Here is a 15,802-nt window from a genome sequence, read left to right as displayed (position 1 = left end):
TCTATTTAAAAAATTGATTTGTATTAATGAGTATACGATTATTTATATTCTTAATAATTATTTCAATTTTTAAACATAATTTTTATATTGTTATTTTTTTTTAATATATGTATTCATTTATTATATTTTAGAAAGAAAATCTGAATTTATATTGTATTATATTTTGTATTATATTTATTTTTATTAGTTATGCACAATATATTTAAAAAATTAGACAGCTGTTTTCGAAACACCCTGCATCGCAAAAATCGTGCAAAATAAACTTTATTCTAAGACTCGGAAAAAATTTATATCATTAACTTCGTCGATTGACTGTCTTCTCGCCTATGACGAATTAAATACATATTTACTCTTTCTTCACCTTCTTCTTCTTCTTCACTCAAAAAATTTATAAGCTTTTACTAAATCGAAATTTACAATTAATATATTCCATTTTTTCTCTGAAACGTCTATAAAAATAATAAAATTATGAATTTTTGAATCTATTAATTGTTAACTTTTTTTACTTCACAATTAATTCTTGATTTTAATTAATCTTTAATCGGTTTGAAAATATGTATTTCAAATATCTACAATGTATACATGTACAGAGTGTTAATATTGTTCATGGAATATCTTTGAAGGATCGGTTCTAAAGATCAAAACAACAGATATATAAAAATATTGGTTAAGATATATGCATTAATTGAAGTTAGCGTTAAATCAAGTAAGATGGAAACAAAATGCGACAACAGTGTAACGGAAATATTCTTATCTTATTTCCATGTTATTTTCATTTTGTTTAACTTCTAATTACTGATATCTTAATAAATAACTTATATATTTTATATATAATATATATAATAGCTTAAATATAAATAGCTATCTTTTAATAAAAGCTTCAACTAATATTTTCCATATTTTTGTATTTGTTTAAGCCTAGAATCGATCCTTTAAAAAACTTTATGTTAACATCCTGTAAGTATATAGGAAAAAAAATATTATATATTATATGCATACAATATATTTTGGAAATTTGAAGTTGTTATGAATGATTGATATTATTTTCTTTTTATAGTCTTTAAATAGAAAACATGGTAGTTTATAAATTAATATTATGTAACGTTGTTATTTTGTTTCCATGGATATCTCTTGTCTTTTTTTAGATTAATACTTATATAAATATATAGGTTTAATGTAATAATAAGTATTTATTTGTAAATTCATGATATTTATTTCTTGTGTATTTTATATACACGCTACATTATTATTTTATAATAATTGTATATTTATTCGGCCTCTTTTAATGGATAGTGCATTTAAAAAAAACATAACTTTCACTTCCTCAATTACAATTATAAACTTCCTCAAAAAGGAATTGCCACAATTTAAAAATAATCGTATCTATATGTTCCTTAGTGTAAATACAGATATATAAAATTAAGTTGTATTTTTAATTATGATCTGGTAGGAAAAACATAATTTTACATAATGAAATGGTTTTTGCGTTTTCATAAAAAATACTAAAATATTGAATAAATAGAAAATCCATAAATTTAATACTAGACAGTCTTATTTTCAAGTATTTATTCAAAAAAAAGTATTATAAATATAATAATTTTTGTAAACGAATAAGAAACGAAAAATAATTACACTCATTTCTCGATTTACACGAACTTTTTGTACATATCATTTACAAAATAATATTTTTGTACGAAATTGTTATTGCTTAAAATTCTTATTTGATTATTTTTTATTACATTATTTCGATTTATTAGTTTATTCGATTAGTTAATTCTCTTGATGAAAAGAAATGATTATTTTGAAAAACAACAATTAATAAAATTACAAAAATTAAATGTTTTTTCTAAACTTTCTAAATTATTATTATTTTTCTAGAAATATATGAAATAAATATTTTTACAATGTACAAAATACAAAGATGTTTTTCTTATGTTTTCTTTTAATTATTTTTAATCAAATGAAAATTTGGAGAATGAATATTTCGTGTAAATCAAAGAAAGTGTATGAAATTTTATTCGTAATAAAAAATAAATTTTTTTTTAGGGGCCTAAATATTGTATATATTTATGCATTATTTATTTCAATATTTATTACATTTTTTTTTGGTACCTTACAATATATTATACAATATATTATATTGTTAATAAATTATATATCTTTTCTTAATTTAAACAACATATAGAAATTTGAAATTTTCTCTATCATATACGATGTTCTTCCTTGTAGTAAATTGTCTTTTTGTAGTAAATTCATTTCATCAAAATTATATTTTTTTTTGTAATGTTCAAATTTTAAATAAAATAAATATACATTAGAATCTCTTATTATAATAAATACTTTCTTATATGTAATACAAATGTTGAAGTATATACACATATAGGTTTTTTAATATCGAGAAGAACTTCGTTGTTAGGTGAGATAAAAACCAATAAAAATCTTGCCTGGCCGCATGAAAATAAAATGAAATACTGTAAAACTAAGTAAATCCAAACATTTGTGAATTATCTTCGGTCTACCAATTGAGAATTAATAAATGTAATTCAATTTGTTCAAAAAGCGCACATTTAGACTGTAATCTTCCTTTATTAAATAGCATTAAGCATATATGTATTTCACAAATATAATATTATTTTTAAGATTTTGCTCATATAGACTTTGTTCATCCTTAGCAAAAGAAATAAGATTAATTAAAATATATTTGTCATATTATATCTTGAATCACATACATTTAAATGTTACAAATTTTCGAATTTCATACAAAGAGAATGGAATAAAAGTTAAAAAAAAAAAAAAAAAAAAAGGATAGAACAAAGTTTAATTATTAATTAAATGAAAGATATACTTACATAAAATCATACATATGTATATACATACAAGTAACGAGTATTTTTTCATTTTTTAATAGGACATATACTATGAATCAAATCTATAATATTCGATTTAATCGCATTTTCCGATAATATAACAAAATAAAATTTGAAAATTTAATGTGAGTCGTAATAGATAGATTTTTGACTGTATTGAGATTTTATTTCGTTATTTATATCCACATTTATTTCTTTCCTCAAGTTCGATGGCAAATCATTCCATACTGATAAAGGAACAGTTTCTGAAAAATATTATAAAAGTTAAAAAATATTTTATAAAGATAAAAAAAGATTTTTTTCAGAATAATGAATATTTTTGCTATAATTAATTATTTTTGTGTTAATTATCATTGACACATTAAACCATAAAGATAATAAATTATTATGAATTTAAATAAAAATTGCGAAATAAAATTCCGATCCGAATACAAAACATCACTTTTTTTTCTTACCTTTACACACATACAACAAATTCGACCAAGTAATTTTTTCTTGAGAAAAACAGTAAACACCTAATTTTCCTCCTTTCAAGGTCGAATCGTAAACGTTTCCTGAGTCTGCCATTAGTTGTTTTCCTTGATAAAGTCTGAACCTAATCAGACCTATTTTAGGTCTGTGTAATAATTGCCACCTATATGATGTTCTCTCTTTCCAGCCAATTTTCTTTGGATCATGCCAAAGAATTTTTACTTGATTTATTGTATTCTCGTTATGCCAGAGACTATTTCTGAGAATTTCACCGGGACCAGTATCTGAATCGACAAGTTTTAAGTATATTCCTGGATCACCTACTGCTCTGAACGGTGTTGGGACCCAATATGGCTGATGAGCTTTTTTCCAGGCTACAATGTAGAACCTACGATTATCTTGGTAGGAGAATACGAAACCAACAAAGTCATCGTCTCCATCATCGTCAACAAAAAATGTACCCTCGAAATCTACGCCACTAAAAATGTCCGGTCCTGTTGCAAATAAGAATTAAAAGTTACAAGATAAAAGATTTCGGAACTTTTTAAAGTATTTAAATTTGCATTTACTTTGAGTAGTTACTAACTATTTAAAATAATTTAAATATAAGTAAATCTCTATAAACTCATGATAATAATTTCAAATTTTTTAATATCTTAAATTAATATTTTAATATTTAAGAAAATGTATATAAATATTATATTATATAAATATTAATATATTACCAATGGCAATTCCAGGATCACTATTCACAAGCTGTTGAATTTCTGCACCATCATTGTGTATTACCCAAACAGGATCTTCTTGAGCTGTACCAAATGGATCTAAAGCAATTGTAGTATATTTCCTGAAATCTGTCGCCCAAATCAAACTATTGTTAGGACAATTATCATGTATATTCTTCACGGTATCGTTATCATAATCATGCCAACAAGCATCTCCGATAAAATTATCTGCAAATAAATTTTTTTTATATATAAATTAATAATGATTAATAATGGTATTTTATTTTTCAAACTTTCAAATCCATACATTCAAATAACATGATCCAATGATGTTCTACTTACTATGTGTATGACGTTGATCTGGATTATATACATAAGGACAATTATCATTTGAATTTGGCACACCATCATTATCCATATCATTATCGCATTCGTTTCCTATGCCATCATGATCATCGTCATTTTGTCCTGAATTTGCCACGTCAGGACAATTATCTCTATCATCTTGTACTCCATCTCTATCTCTATCGTTATCATTATCGCAATCATCACCTACTCCATCCCCATCTTGATCCAATTGATTCGGATTATATCCGTAAGGACAATTATCGCATGCGTCGCCTATTCCATCTTCATCCATATCATTTTGATTTTGATTTTTTATTTTTTGACAATTATCCTGATTATTCGGAATACCTGCAAAATTATATTTTTTGTTTTTATCTAATTTATGAAATGTATATTAAATAATTTCAATTTTTCAATTTTTATGCACAAATATTATTTAAAATAAAAAGAAAATCTTTATATTATTTTCTAAAATCTCACCATCATTATCGATATCGGGATCACAAGCATCGCCGATGCCATCATCATCGGTATCCTCCTGCTTCGGATTTCTTACTCGAGGACAATTGTCGCAAATATCCCCTACTAAATCAGGACCATCACTATCATTATCTTCTTGACCAGGATTTGAAATGAAAGGACAATTATCTGAAGAATTTAAAACACCATCATCATCAGCGTCCGGATCACATGCATCGCCTATGCCATCTCTATCCGCGTCTTCTTGTCCGCTATTTGGTGTTAATGGACAATTATCCATACGACAATGTCGATCACGACAATGAAGATTCCTATCAGGAATTCCATCATTATCTCTATCTATGCCACAAATTAAACCATCTCCAGTCCATCCAACACGACACTAGAATTATATTTTTAAGTTTTAATTATTTATAACATTTTTGACATAATTAAAACAATATTAAATAATAAGTTTTAATAATTTTCTTACTCTGCATGAATATACATTAGTATCTATACAAACGCATTCGGCGTTTACATCGCAACGAGTTATTAAATCTGGACAAATGCTGTGAGCAGGATGACAACCCACTGTTTGATTTCCAATGAAACCTGCTCTACATGCACCACATCTATATGAACCCTAAAAAACAGAGAGAAAAGATGGGATTTAATTAATTAATTTATTTATTTTAAGTAAATATATGAAACTTATTACTTTTTATCAAAAATTGTCATTCTTACATAAATGTATAAATTATATTACCTGCATATTAATACATTCCATGTATGGATCACAACCTCCATTGTTATTTTCGCATTCGTTTATATCTTGACAAATTTGTTTGCGATTCATTGCAATCTCTAAGCCAACTCCTTCGATCATTGTACCAGTATATCCTGGTGGACAAGGATCGCATCTGAATCCTGGATGGAGATTGATACATTGTACTCCTAAAGAGCATGGTTGTGCTATTTCGCATTCGTTTATATCAACACATACAGAGCCATTACCAGTGAATCCATTTGGACAAACACCACATCTGGAAATCATTATATTTAATCAAAAATTTTTTTCATACTACAAAATAGTTTAATTTGATGTTTTGTTTTATTACCTATAAAATGGTGGTTCAGAAATCAAATCACATTGTACTTCTGAATAACATGGATTAGGTTCACAAACATTTTTAAGCTCACAATGCTTGCCATTACCTATGTAACCAATGGGACAATTTCCACAACTGAAAAATTTTAAACAATAAAATTATAAATAATAAAATATTGTGAAAGGAAAAAACTATATAGATTCATTAAATATAAAAGGATTCTATTTCAATGATAAAAATGATTCCTAAACATATAAATCAATGTCTACTTTAGTCATTTGGAATCGAATCCGATTTTTTAGAAGACATAAATTTTTGGAAGTCATCGATATATATATGAAATAGATAAAAATCGATAGAAATCGATGTTAAATTTCATTTAGTAATTATTTCATTCGATATGTTTGAAGTTTATTCTAAAATCCTATTTATGAGAATTGGTGAAAATAGCGATAAAAATCGTTAAAGTAGGCATTACTTACTATATTTAAATATCTGACAAATAATATATGAGTTTAGTTGAAACACTGTATGCTTACTATTTTCTACTATTACTATATTTTTCACGATTACGTGGATATTTAATTTTACGTAAATTTAATGAAACGTAATTTTTTTCTATCTTATAACAATATTCATAAATATATAGATATTGTTTCTATCTTAGTATTTCATAGATAAGAAATTCCATAAGATAGTTCTGTGTCAAAGGATTAAGAAAAACTATCTGTATATCATAGGAAATAATTTCATAGAATCTTCATTGCCAGCAAATATTTAATATCCAATTCATCGATTCTATTCTTACCTATATCTATCCGACTGATCATAGCATCTGACTCCTTTAAAGCAAGGATTATGTGCACAAGTAATTTTCACGCAACGATATCCATCACCGGTATAATCTGGCGGGCACGCTCCGCACTGAGGTCCGCGTGGTGTATCACGACATTCTGAGCCAGGGAAGCAGGGCGATTTGTAAGAGCAACTAGGTGGTGCTGGCGTCGTAGTCGTCAACGGAACTGCGGAATTGCCAAGATCAATTTCTTGACAAGATATTATGATTTCAAGAATTTTTTCGATTCCTTGACGAATTTCTGTTCGTCAGAATTTTTTCGACATTTCTTTAACATTTTTTTCTTTGCGAAATTAAACGAAGACTCGGAATCCGTTTTAACTTCTTAACCCTCGAACGATCAATCAATTTGTAATGATTCAACCGATCTTGGATTATTATATATATATTGGTAAAATTACATATTATTATTTATTTAATTACATTTATTCTAATTTAACGAATTAATGAACTATAAAAAAAATGTATAATAAAAGTCAAAAATGAGTAGTATGTTATTAGTAAAAAAAACATATACATATGTAATGTTTTATTTGAAATTGCATATTTACCACTCACTTTTGGCTCTCAGTTATGTAATTTAACGCTTTTCTATTATTTTCCCGACAATTATATTTGAACTTTGTGCAATTTAATCATTCGATTAATTAATTTTAACTGATTTATATGATTTAATGCGGATTTGGGAATTATAAAATTTTAAAAGACTCATTTTTTTTTTCTAAATATTTTCAGGATCCTCTTATTATTTTAATTTTAATTACGTTTCACAATTAAACGCAACGAAATGTTTCTCGAACAAAAAAAAATCGGAATTTCTTAAGAGACAACATTATTCCATTTTGAAAAAAATATTCATTTATTGCAACGTAAGGCCATGTTATACATTTATGTAGATGATCTTTCATCATCTATAACCAATAATTATTTGTACACAACTAACGTCGTTAATTAGAAAGAAATTGTCGCGAAGCAAACGATCAAGAAAAGCGAGAAAAGAAAATTTAAAAATGAAGAAACAATGGAGAATCAAGACATTTTCTTGTCGATTAAATTAATTCTTTCAATACAGCAGAACTTCACTCACCCGGCGGCGGTTCACGACAAGCTGCACAATTTTCGATTAATAGGAGAACGCGATGCGTTTCCAATCTCTGGAAAAATATATCTAATTAAGAACAATTTATTAAATATCGAATATTGAATAATTTTGAACAACGTTATTACTCACGTTTAATTCGATTTCTCGCCAGATTTTTTTGGTAGCTCCAATCAATTCGTTCAATGTTTTCACTATCTGATTATCTGTCAGGCAAACTATGAAATTATATTTTTTAGTTAACCTATTCAAAATTACTTGTACATTATATATTATTTAAATAATAAATTCTAATTAAAATGTTAAAATAATTTTTTACTTATATATTATTGATATTATTCAAATATTAATTTATAATTATAATATTGTAATTATTATATAATTATATAATATATATATATAATATAATTATTATAATTTATAATATTAATTAATTTATTAACTTTAAGATATAAGATTAATATAATTTTAAAGAATTATTCTAAAAAAACGGATAGAACACTATATAATTATAGGCAATTTTATTTTATTGCAAATTTAAATTCAATCAGTAACAGAAAAGTAAAAGAAAACAAGTTTTATTAGTATCATTAACTTTTATTGAGCAAAAACATTAATATTTCATAGTAATAAAGTAATTTCTAGGCGATAATTTTTTACTTAGTCATTTAATTATGATAAAAAAAAAAAGATATTGTAAAAATGTCATTAAAAATAAAAGTTAAGACGCGTTATTTTCTTATTATGCTGTTAATTATAAGAAAATTTAAAAATATCATTAAAAATTGTTTGATACATAGATCAAAAAATATATTTTATTTCTAACTTTATTATTAAAAATTAGTTTATAACTTATTTTTTGTATGATTAATTAGATATATAGAATGAATCACAAAAATCACAAAATCAAAATATTTAAATATTCTCATTACATTGATGAAAAATTGAATATATATATTAATTAACTTCAATTATTTAAATCTAAGAGATTGTTAATTCATGATAGCAATTTTCAATTTTTTTATTTAAATCAAACGAGCAAAAAAATAAAAACAATCTTGTTATTTGACAAATGATTAAAGAATACTCGTTTTACTTAACCTTTTCAGGAATTTTTAGCGACACTATTACAATACTTTCAAAGTAATAATTGTCAAGTAAAATAAAATTTTGTCAATGTTTCGAACTTTTTATTTTTATCATTAAAAGATTCTGTAGTGAAGAATTTTTGAACAGATTTTAATTTTTTAAAATAATTCTAAATTATAAAGAAACTAAATATATACATATATCAATTCCTGAAGAGGTTAAATTTTTCCAAAATGAAAAAAGTATCAAAAATTCGCTCGTTTGATCAATCAAATGATTGTATTTTTATAATCATTCGATATTTATACAATAATTTTCAATAATTCCCATGTTTGTTTAATACACTTACCTCTTTCATCCAAGGATTGAATCCCTATATCTCCTCTTCTTGGAACCCTCTTATGATATATATTAATTGGTTGATTCAATATATCCGATTCATTTAAATTACTTAATACTTCAAACTTTTCCTGAATAGGTTCATTGAAATATTCAGGTTGTTGCAAACGTTTCATTAGACTGGAAAAATCTTGATCGAATTCAAGATACTTATTACGATCGTTTTCGTGTTTATATCGATTCGATCGATCTCGAACAGAATGACGATTGTGATTTGATTGTCTCGAATTCAAATCGATCTGATCTGTATCTTCGAATAAATCGACTGTTTCATCGTGATTATGTTCCTTCGATCGATGAACATGGTGATTTTGTTTGTTTCGTAAATTTACACGAGCGCTATTGAACGAAGGTGTCTCGAAATTGTTATTATCGTCGATCGATCTTAATTCTTGAGATTCTGTATTCGTATCGGTCAAAGTGCTAAGACAATTCTCTTCTTGCAGAGCTTCCATACTTCTTGCCAATGGATATACCTTTACTTGACTCTTCCTTTCCCTAAACTGAAAACATAATATCCGAAAAAAATATTTTTACATTTATAAATTATCGATTTTATATTTTGTCGCATTTAAGGTTAAGTAATCCTAATCTATAAAGCAACAATAAAATATTACTAGCAAGAGATAATATTATTCCTAACAAGTTTATTTTCATGAAATATATAATGATCTGTATATCAATTAGTCTCGATGAATATTAAACGAGGAAAATCTTATTTTGCTCTCCTGTTCCATCATCAATCACATGATCATCGATTTTTTTTTTTCTTGCGTGCATATCTTAAGCGGAATTGTAAGAAAGTGGGCCGTGTATATATATATATATTTAATAAGGATGAAGCCTAAGCGAATCGAAATCAATTCACTATGCTTAAATGCGTTGCACGAGTTAGCAGCTGTACGTAATAAAGGCGAGCAGCCTTGGTTAGCCGGCCATATTTGGAAAGACATCATCCTACGGCATCTAACGTAACCGATTCTAACAACTGTGAAATTCTTGTTGAAAAAGAGAAAAAAGAAAGAAAGAACGTTTGATCATTTATTCTCCGGCAAAAATAAGACGCGAAATAATGTTAAAGAAGAAAAATAATGAAAAAAAAAAAGAATAATGACAAGTGCACTTTTTTTAAAAATGAAATAAAAACGAAATAAATAAGTGCGAAGATAATATATGAAATTTGATGTATTTATGTAAAAAATTTTACAATTCCTAAATTTCTATGACGTGTTTTAATTAAGGAACATTCGGAAGTTTTCAAAATTTGAAAATTTTTCGAGATTCGAAAAGTTTTTCAAGTTTTGATATTTTTGAGATAAAAACTCACCGCTTCTATGAGAAGATTATCTTCGCTGTTTGTTAATTCACGGAAAGTTTTCTTCAAAGGTATCACGCCTCGATAAATGCAATCGATGTAAACGGCCATTCGAGCTCCTGGCTGAGATTGATGGACCAGGAAAATTACGTTCTTTGATGGAAAATTCGAATTTACGTTCAAATTGTCCATGTTAATGTACTGTGCTACGCGATGGCCAACTTCGTCGATATTCTCGAGGATTACTGAAATATGAGTTTATTGTTTCATAGTTTCTTTTATATCTGTGAAAATGATAAAATGAAGTTCTGAAAAAAATGAATTATATATTGAAAAAGATATAGATGCGCTTGTTATTAAAAAAAATGTTATTTTTATAAAGATATACAAAATTTAAATGAGAGAAGATGTGAAAAGTGAATTATTTACATTTTCAAGCACTTTCTTTTACCTCGTTTCGCCCGTCTGTCGAGCATAAGTACCATTTTCGATTTTTCATATTTTATTGTTAGAAGGACTTCGACCATTACTTGAAATTGTTTCTTTTTCGACTTGATGTTTGAAAAAACAATCACAAAGTCGTCGTTCCATCTTTCTCGAAGATTTTTCTCCAGATCTAGAAAACAAATTTGTAATGAAAAGTATAATATTAAATTTAAACTTTAAATTTCAAATTCAGTTTAGTTTATTTCTACTATTTGAACGTAAACACGAAACTTCAAACTAAATGTTGACTGTGAAAACAATTTATTGCCCTGCGCGTGCCGTTATCGGGTTTTTTGTCAACTTGCAGGGAGACTGGTTTGCAATACCGTAAATATCTTATGAGAACGTACGACAGTATTTTGCTACACTTCACTTTGCTTTATTTCCAAAGAATCAAATAATAAAAATATAATAGCTTAAAATTTTTAATTGAAATTTATTATAAATTAAAATTCAAGATTTTGATTATACAATACAAGATTTATTTAATAAAATTAAATATTTTATATCAACAATATTAGAAGAAATTTAAAATTTTTAAATATCTTCTTATATAAAATAAATTCAAAACAATAGGAAATATAATATCAATATCACAATATCTGAAAAAATTAGAACGAAAATAAAATAGAGAAATTTTTCAATTGTTACACATATTCTCAAAATATAAATAAAATCAAAAAATTCGATAATTTTTATATTGAGATTAAAAAGTTTTGAATCATTTTAATTTCTTTCAAATTTCCATCATTTTATATATATATATAGATATAATTAGGAAATTCTTATAAAATTTAAATAAATGAATAAAAAAAATGAAATGAATCAAAATACAATAATATCATCTTACCTTCATCTCGTGTAATGCTAGAATCGACAACATAAACAAGGAAAAATATCGTGATAATCAATGTTATGATAACTCGCATTTTAAATCACTTTTTTTTCTTATTTGCAAATTTTACGATCATTCCATTTTCTTTATGTCGATTTACTAATTTTTCTTCTTCCCGTGTTTACAATTTTTTTGCCAATCGAATTGGAAACAGTACGTATCGATGCTGTACAAACAAATAGATTGCGGGACGTTCATCGACTGAGACAAGGAGGAAAGGCGTTCATTGCTTTTATAAGCACCCACGGGATTATCGAGTATGTACAAAGTAAAGAGTAAAATTATTAAAAAATATCGATAATATCGAAATGTTATTCGATATATATCAATAATATCATTATGTATCATGACGAATAAAAATAAGGCAAATCGCAAGATATTTATTTGTAATAAAAAATTAATTTTTATTCATTATTCACGTAATTCTCTCCTTTATGATTTCATCTCTCATTGCTATTCTTTCATTTTGTATTTGCTATTCTCATGTGAGCAAACAATAAATAAATTTTTATTCAATTTAAAGGATGAAATTAGAACAATAGGAAAAATCGAATGAAAAGTAACGCTCAAAATTGAAAAAATTTTAAAATGTTAAACGCAAAAGATAATTCTTGTTTAAAATAAATAAATATAAAATTAATGTAAACGTGCATCAAAATACATGATCGTAATATATATATATTTAAAAAAAAACAGAATATAAAATTATATTTTTTCAACTTTTTATATTTGATGTTTTCTGAAATAATATTTAAAATAATATATGATCTTTTCAAATATTTAAAAATCATTTATATGTGAAATAATTAAATATGAAATAGTTATATATGAAACAAATTAAAAAATTCAATAATTAATTTTATTATCATTTAAATATCGAAATATTTATCATAAACCAATATATATAGAATGTAATATCTATATTTTTTAACATTACAAATTAAAACATTTTAATTTTAAAGAAAAAAAAATGTATTCAATTGACATTCCGTATCTTGTCTTTTTTATGCTTCTTTTTTATTCAAAAATAGACAAAAAAAACTAAATACCAAGAAAAAGACAGAGAGAGAATAAAAATATTGAAATCCATTTCAGTACCATTTTCAGAATGTTACAAATGAAACACAGAAAAAACAAGAGATAATGAGAGAAGAATAAAGATAGGGTAAGAATTGACAATCAGCGCCATCTTTTGAGTTCCAAAAATATCTTTTTTTAAATATTTTTTAAAAGCTTAAAAAATGACATTAATTCTCTATTCTTTTTTCTTCTATTCTAGTTTTTTTTTTGAAAAAATATCCTTACAATTCAAGAGAATTGACGTTAATGATCAATTCTTAATTTATTTCTATTCTTCTCCCACTATCTTTTGTTCTTTCTATGTATATTTCATTTACAGTATAAGAGAATAGCTTTTTTACCATATCTGTATCTTGCTTCTACACTTTGTTGTTATATTAATTTCATTGGTTTCTTACAGATGGCGCTAATTTTTATTTATTTCTATTTTTTTCCATCAATTGCTTTCTTTGCTATATTTTGCAAAATTTATTACTAAGAATGGCTTGGAAATCTGATTGATTGATGAATTAGCCGGCATAAAAATAAGAAAAAACTTGTTTGCAACATTCATATGAATTTAATGTTTAGTTTTTATTTTTTATTAAATTTAAAGTCATTGATATTTTGTTAAGATATTTAATAAATTTTTATATTTACAATATATATTAATAATTAGATTAATAAAATGGTTAATTAAGAATAATCATAATGTGATAATAATCAAAAGTTTTGCTTAAAAAAAAAAGATTTCTGTATTTCAATATAGAAATAATAATTTACAAAATTTTTGATATTTTATTATAACATTGAATTTTTTCTATGTTAATAATAATGTTAATAATATAATTATATATTTAAATTTTATTATTAATTTTTTTCATTATTGTAATCATAAATAAAAGCAAAATTTTTTTTTATTCCTATATTATCCTACTTGTCATGTGCATGTAATTTAATACTATATGTTTATTGTCATTCCAAAGTAGAAGACACATAACCTATAAAAGTTGAAATAAATATAAATAATGAAGTTACCAATTATCAAAGCTTTTACGAAAGTAAGAAACCCATATTATGTTACCATTACTCGATTTCTAAGCAAGGAAAATTTATCTCGATTATCATGTAATGGTAGAAATATTCAAAAATCATATAATAGAAGTTTCAAAACTAACTTGTTTGAAAATAAATATGATAATTCTTATGATTCAAAAGAAAAAACTTCTTTTATCGAATATTGTTTATTGGTAAGTTAAAATCATAAATATTATATATATTATTATATATAAATATTAAAAATAATGAATATTATAGACTAATAAATATTTTTTTATATTAAAAAAATGTTAAAATAGAGCATACCAATTTGTGCTTTTATGCTTGGTACATGGCAAATTCAAAGACTTCAATGGAAAAGAAATTTAATAGATAAATTGAAAAGCCGTACTAACCATGAACCTATTAAATTACCAGAAAAGTAAGACAAATTAAATTTATAATATTAAAAAATTATATAAAATGATTAACAAATGATTTTACTTAGTTTAGAAGATTTGAAATCAAAAGAATATTATCCTATTAAAGTAAAAGGAACTTTTTTATATGACAAGGAGTTTGTGGCAGGATATAAAAGTTTAATAAAAGATGGTAAACCAGTAGAAACTAATTTTGCAATAAATAAAGGAGGAAGAGGATATCATATCATTACACCTTTTAAATTAGCAGATCGAGAGTAAATAGAAGTTTTTAAATTTATTTAGAAATTATAAATTCTTTTTTTGATGTAAAGTTTTAAAATATTTTACAGTTTAACAATTTTGGTGAATCGAGGTTGGGTTCCAAAATCACTTAAACATTCATCAAAGAGAGAAGAAAATCAAATAAAAGGCGAAACAGAAATTGTTGGAATTTTAAGAACAAGTGAACGAAGACCACCTTTTGTTCCTAAAAATCGGCCACATAATAATATGTGGTATTATAGGTAATGAAAATATATTTTTTTTCTAGTAAACTAATATGAACAGCAATAAATAATATTAAAATCTCATATCATTAATCGAGAATCGTTTAAAAAAATAATTTTAAAAAATTAATCATGTAATTTTTTAATTTTAAATTAAAGTTTTGATAATTATTTATCAATCATTTTTTTAAAAATATTAAATTATCTTAAAAAAATAACAATATCTTAGTTAATCGATAATATAAAAACGATAACATATTTTTTATTTTTCATGAAATAATCATTAAATTTTTGGTTTAATTTTCAGTTTTATTAATACATTAATAATTGTACAATAATTATACACTTACTTACTTTTTAGAGATGTGGATGCTATGGCTAGAAAAGGGAATGCATCTCCTGTGTATATAGAAATGATTGCTAACAATAATGTAAATCAATATCCGCTTGGTGGTCAAACAATAGTGGAATTACGAAATGAGCATTTAAGTTATATTCTTACATGGTATTGTTTATCTGTTGTAACTGCATATATGTGGTATAGGAAATTTATAAAACGAATACCATTTACAGAATGAAAACAAGTATATACTACACATAAATATGTAATAGTATAAAGAAAATAATTATTAGAAAATAATATTATATAAATTAAA

General features: G+C 24.7%; 2 protein-coding genes across 3 annotated transcripts; one reads left to right on the top strand and one right to left on the bottom strand.

Moving 5' to 3' along the window:
• Positions 1-2,888: 2,888 nt before the first annotated feature.
• Positions 2,889-12,338, bottom strand: LOC413782 (cartilage oligomeric matrix protein). 2 transcript variants are annotated; one of them, XM_397221.7, is made up of 15 exons: positions 12,077-12,338; positions 11,192-11,356; positions 10,753-10,985; positions 9,376-9,928; positions 8,070-8,155; positions 7,926-7,992; positions 6,791-7,004; positions 5,992-6,117; positions 5,640-5,916; positions 5,364-5,516; positions 4,892-5,273; positions 4,406-4,759; positions 4,064-4,291; positions 3,323-3,832; positions 2,889-3,112 (listed from the first exon to the last, which is right to left on the bottom strand). In XM_397221.7, the coding sequence occupies exons 1-15, from the start codon at positions 12,153-12,155 to the stop codon at positions 2,988-2,990; spliced, it is 3,552 nt and encodes a 1,183-aa protein (XP_397221.5). In that variant the 5' UTR covers positions 12,156-12,338; the 3' UTR covers positions 2,889-2,987. The 2 variants fall into 2 exon arrangements, with proteins under 2 accessions (XP_397221.5, XP_006570936.2); XM_006570873.3 differs by having other exon boundaries at positions 6,791-6,980.
• Positions 12,339-14,146: 1,808 nt separating this feature from the next.
• Positions 14,147-15,802, top strand: LOC413781 (surfeit locus protein 1). The gene is made up of 5 exons (XM_397220.7): positions 14,147-14,430; positions 14,539-14,660; positions 14,727-14,915; positions 14,991-15,164; positions 15,508-15,802. The coding sequence occupies exons 1-5, from the start codon at positions 14,209-14,211 to the stop codon at positions 15,722-15,724; spliced, it is 924 nt and encodes a 307-aa protein (XP_397220.3). The 5' UTR covers positions 14,147-14,208; the 3' UTR covers positions 15,725-15,802.

Source organism: Apis mellifera, linkage group LG6, assembly GCF_003254395.2.
Source record: "Apis mellifera strain DH4 linkage group LG6, Amel_HAv3.1, whole genome shotgun sequence".
Lineage (NCBI taxonomy): Eukaryota > Metazoa > Arthropoda > Insecta > Hymenoptera > Apidae > Apis > Apis mellifera.
Note: the sequence above shows the minus strand (reverse complement) of the source record. Positions and strands in the feature narration are given on the sequence as shown.

Bases quoted from the DNA above. Each gene is read 5' to 3' on its own strand.
- LOC413782 (XM_397221.7), bottom strand. From the start codon at position 12,155: ATGCGAGTTATCATAACATTGATTATCACGATATTTTTCCTTGTTTAT. The intron at 10,986-11,191 runs GTAAAAGAAAGT...CTCATATTTCAG, and splicing joins CGACAGACGGGCGAAACGAG to TAATCCTCGAGAATATCGAC. The intron at 7,993-8,069 runs GTGAGTAATAAC...ATATTTTTCCAG, and splicing joins GGCGAGAAATCGAATTAAAC to AGATTGGAAACGCATCGCGT.
- LOC413781 (XM_397220.7), top strand. From the start codon at position 14,209: ATGAAGTTACCAATTATCAAAGCTTTTACGAAAGTAAGAAACCCATAT. The intron at 14,661-14,726 runs GTAAGACAAATT...GATTTTACTTAG, and splicing joins CCTATTAAATTACCAGAAAA to TTTAGAAGATTTGAAATCAA. The intron at 15,165-15,507 runs GTAATGAAAATA...CTTACTTTTTAG, and splicing joins AATAATATGTGGTATTATAG to AGATGTGGATGCTATGGCTA.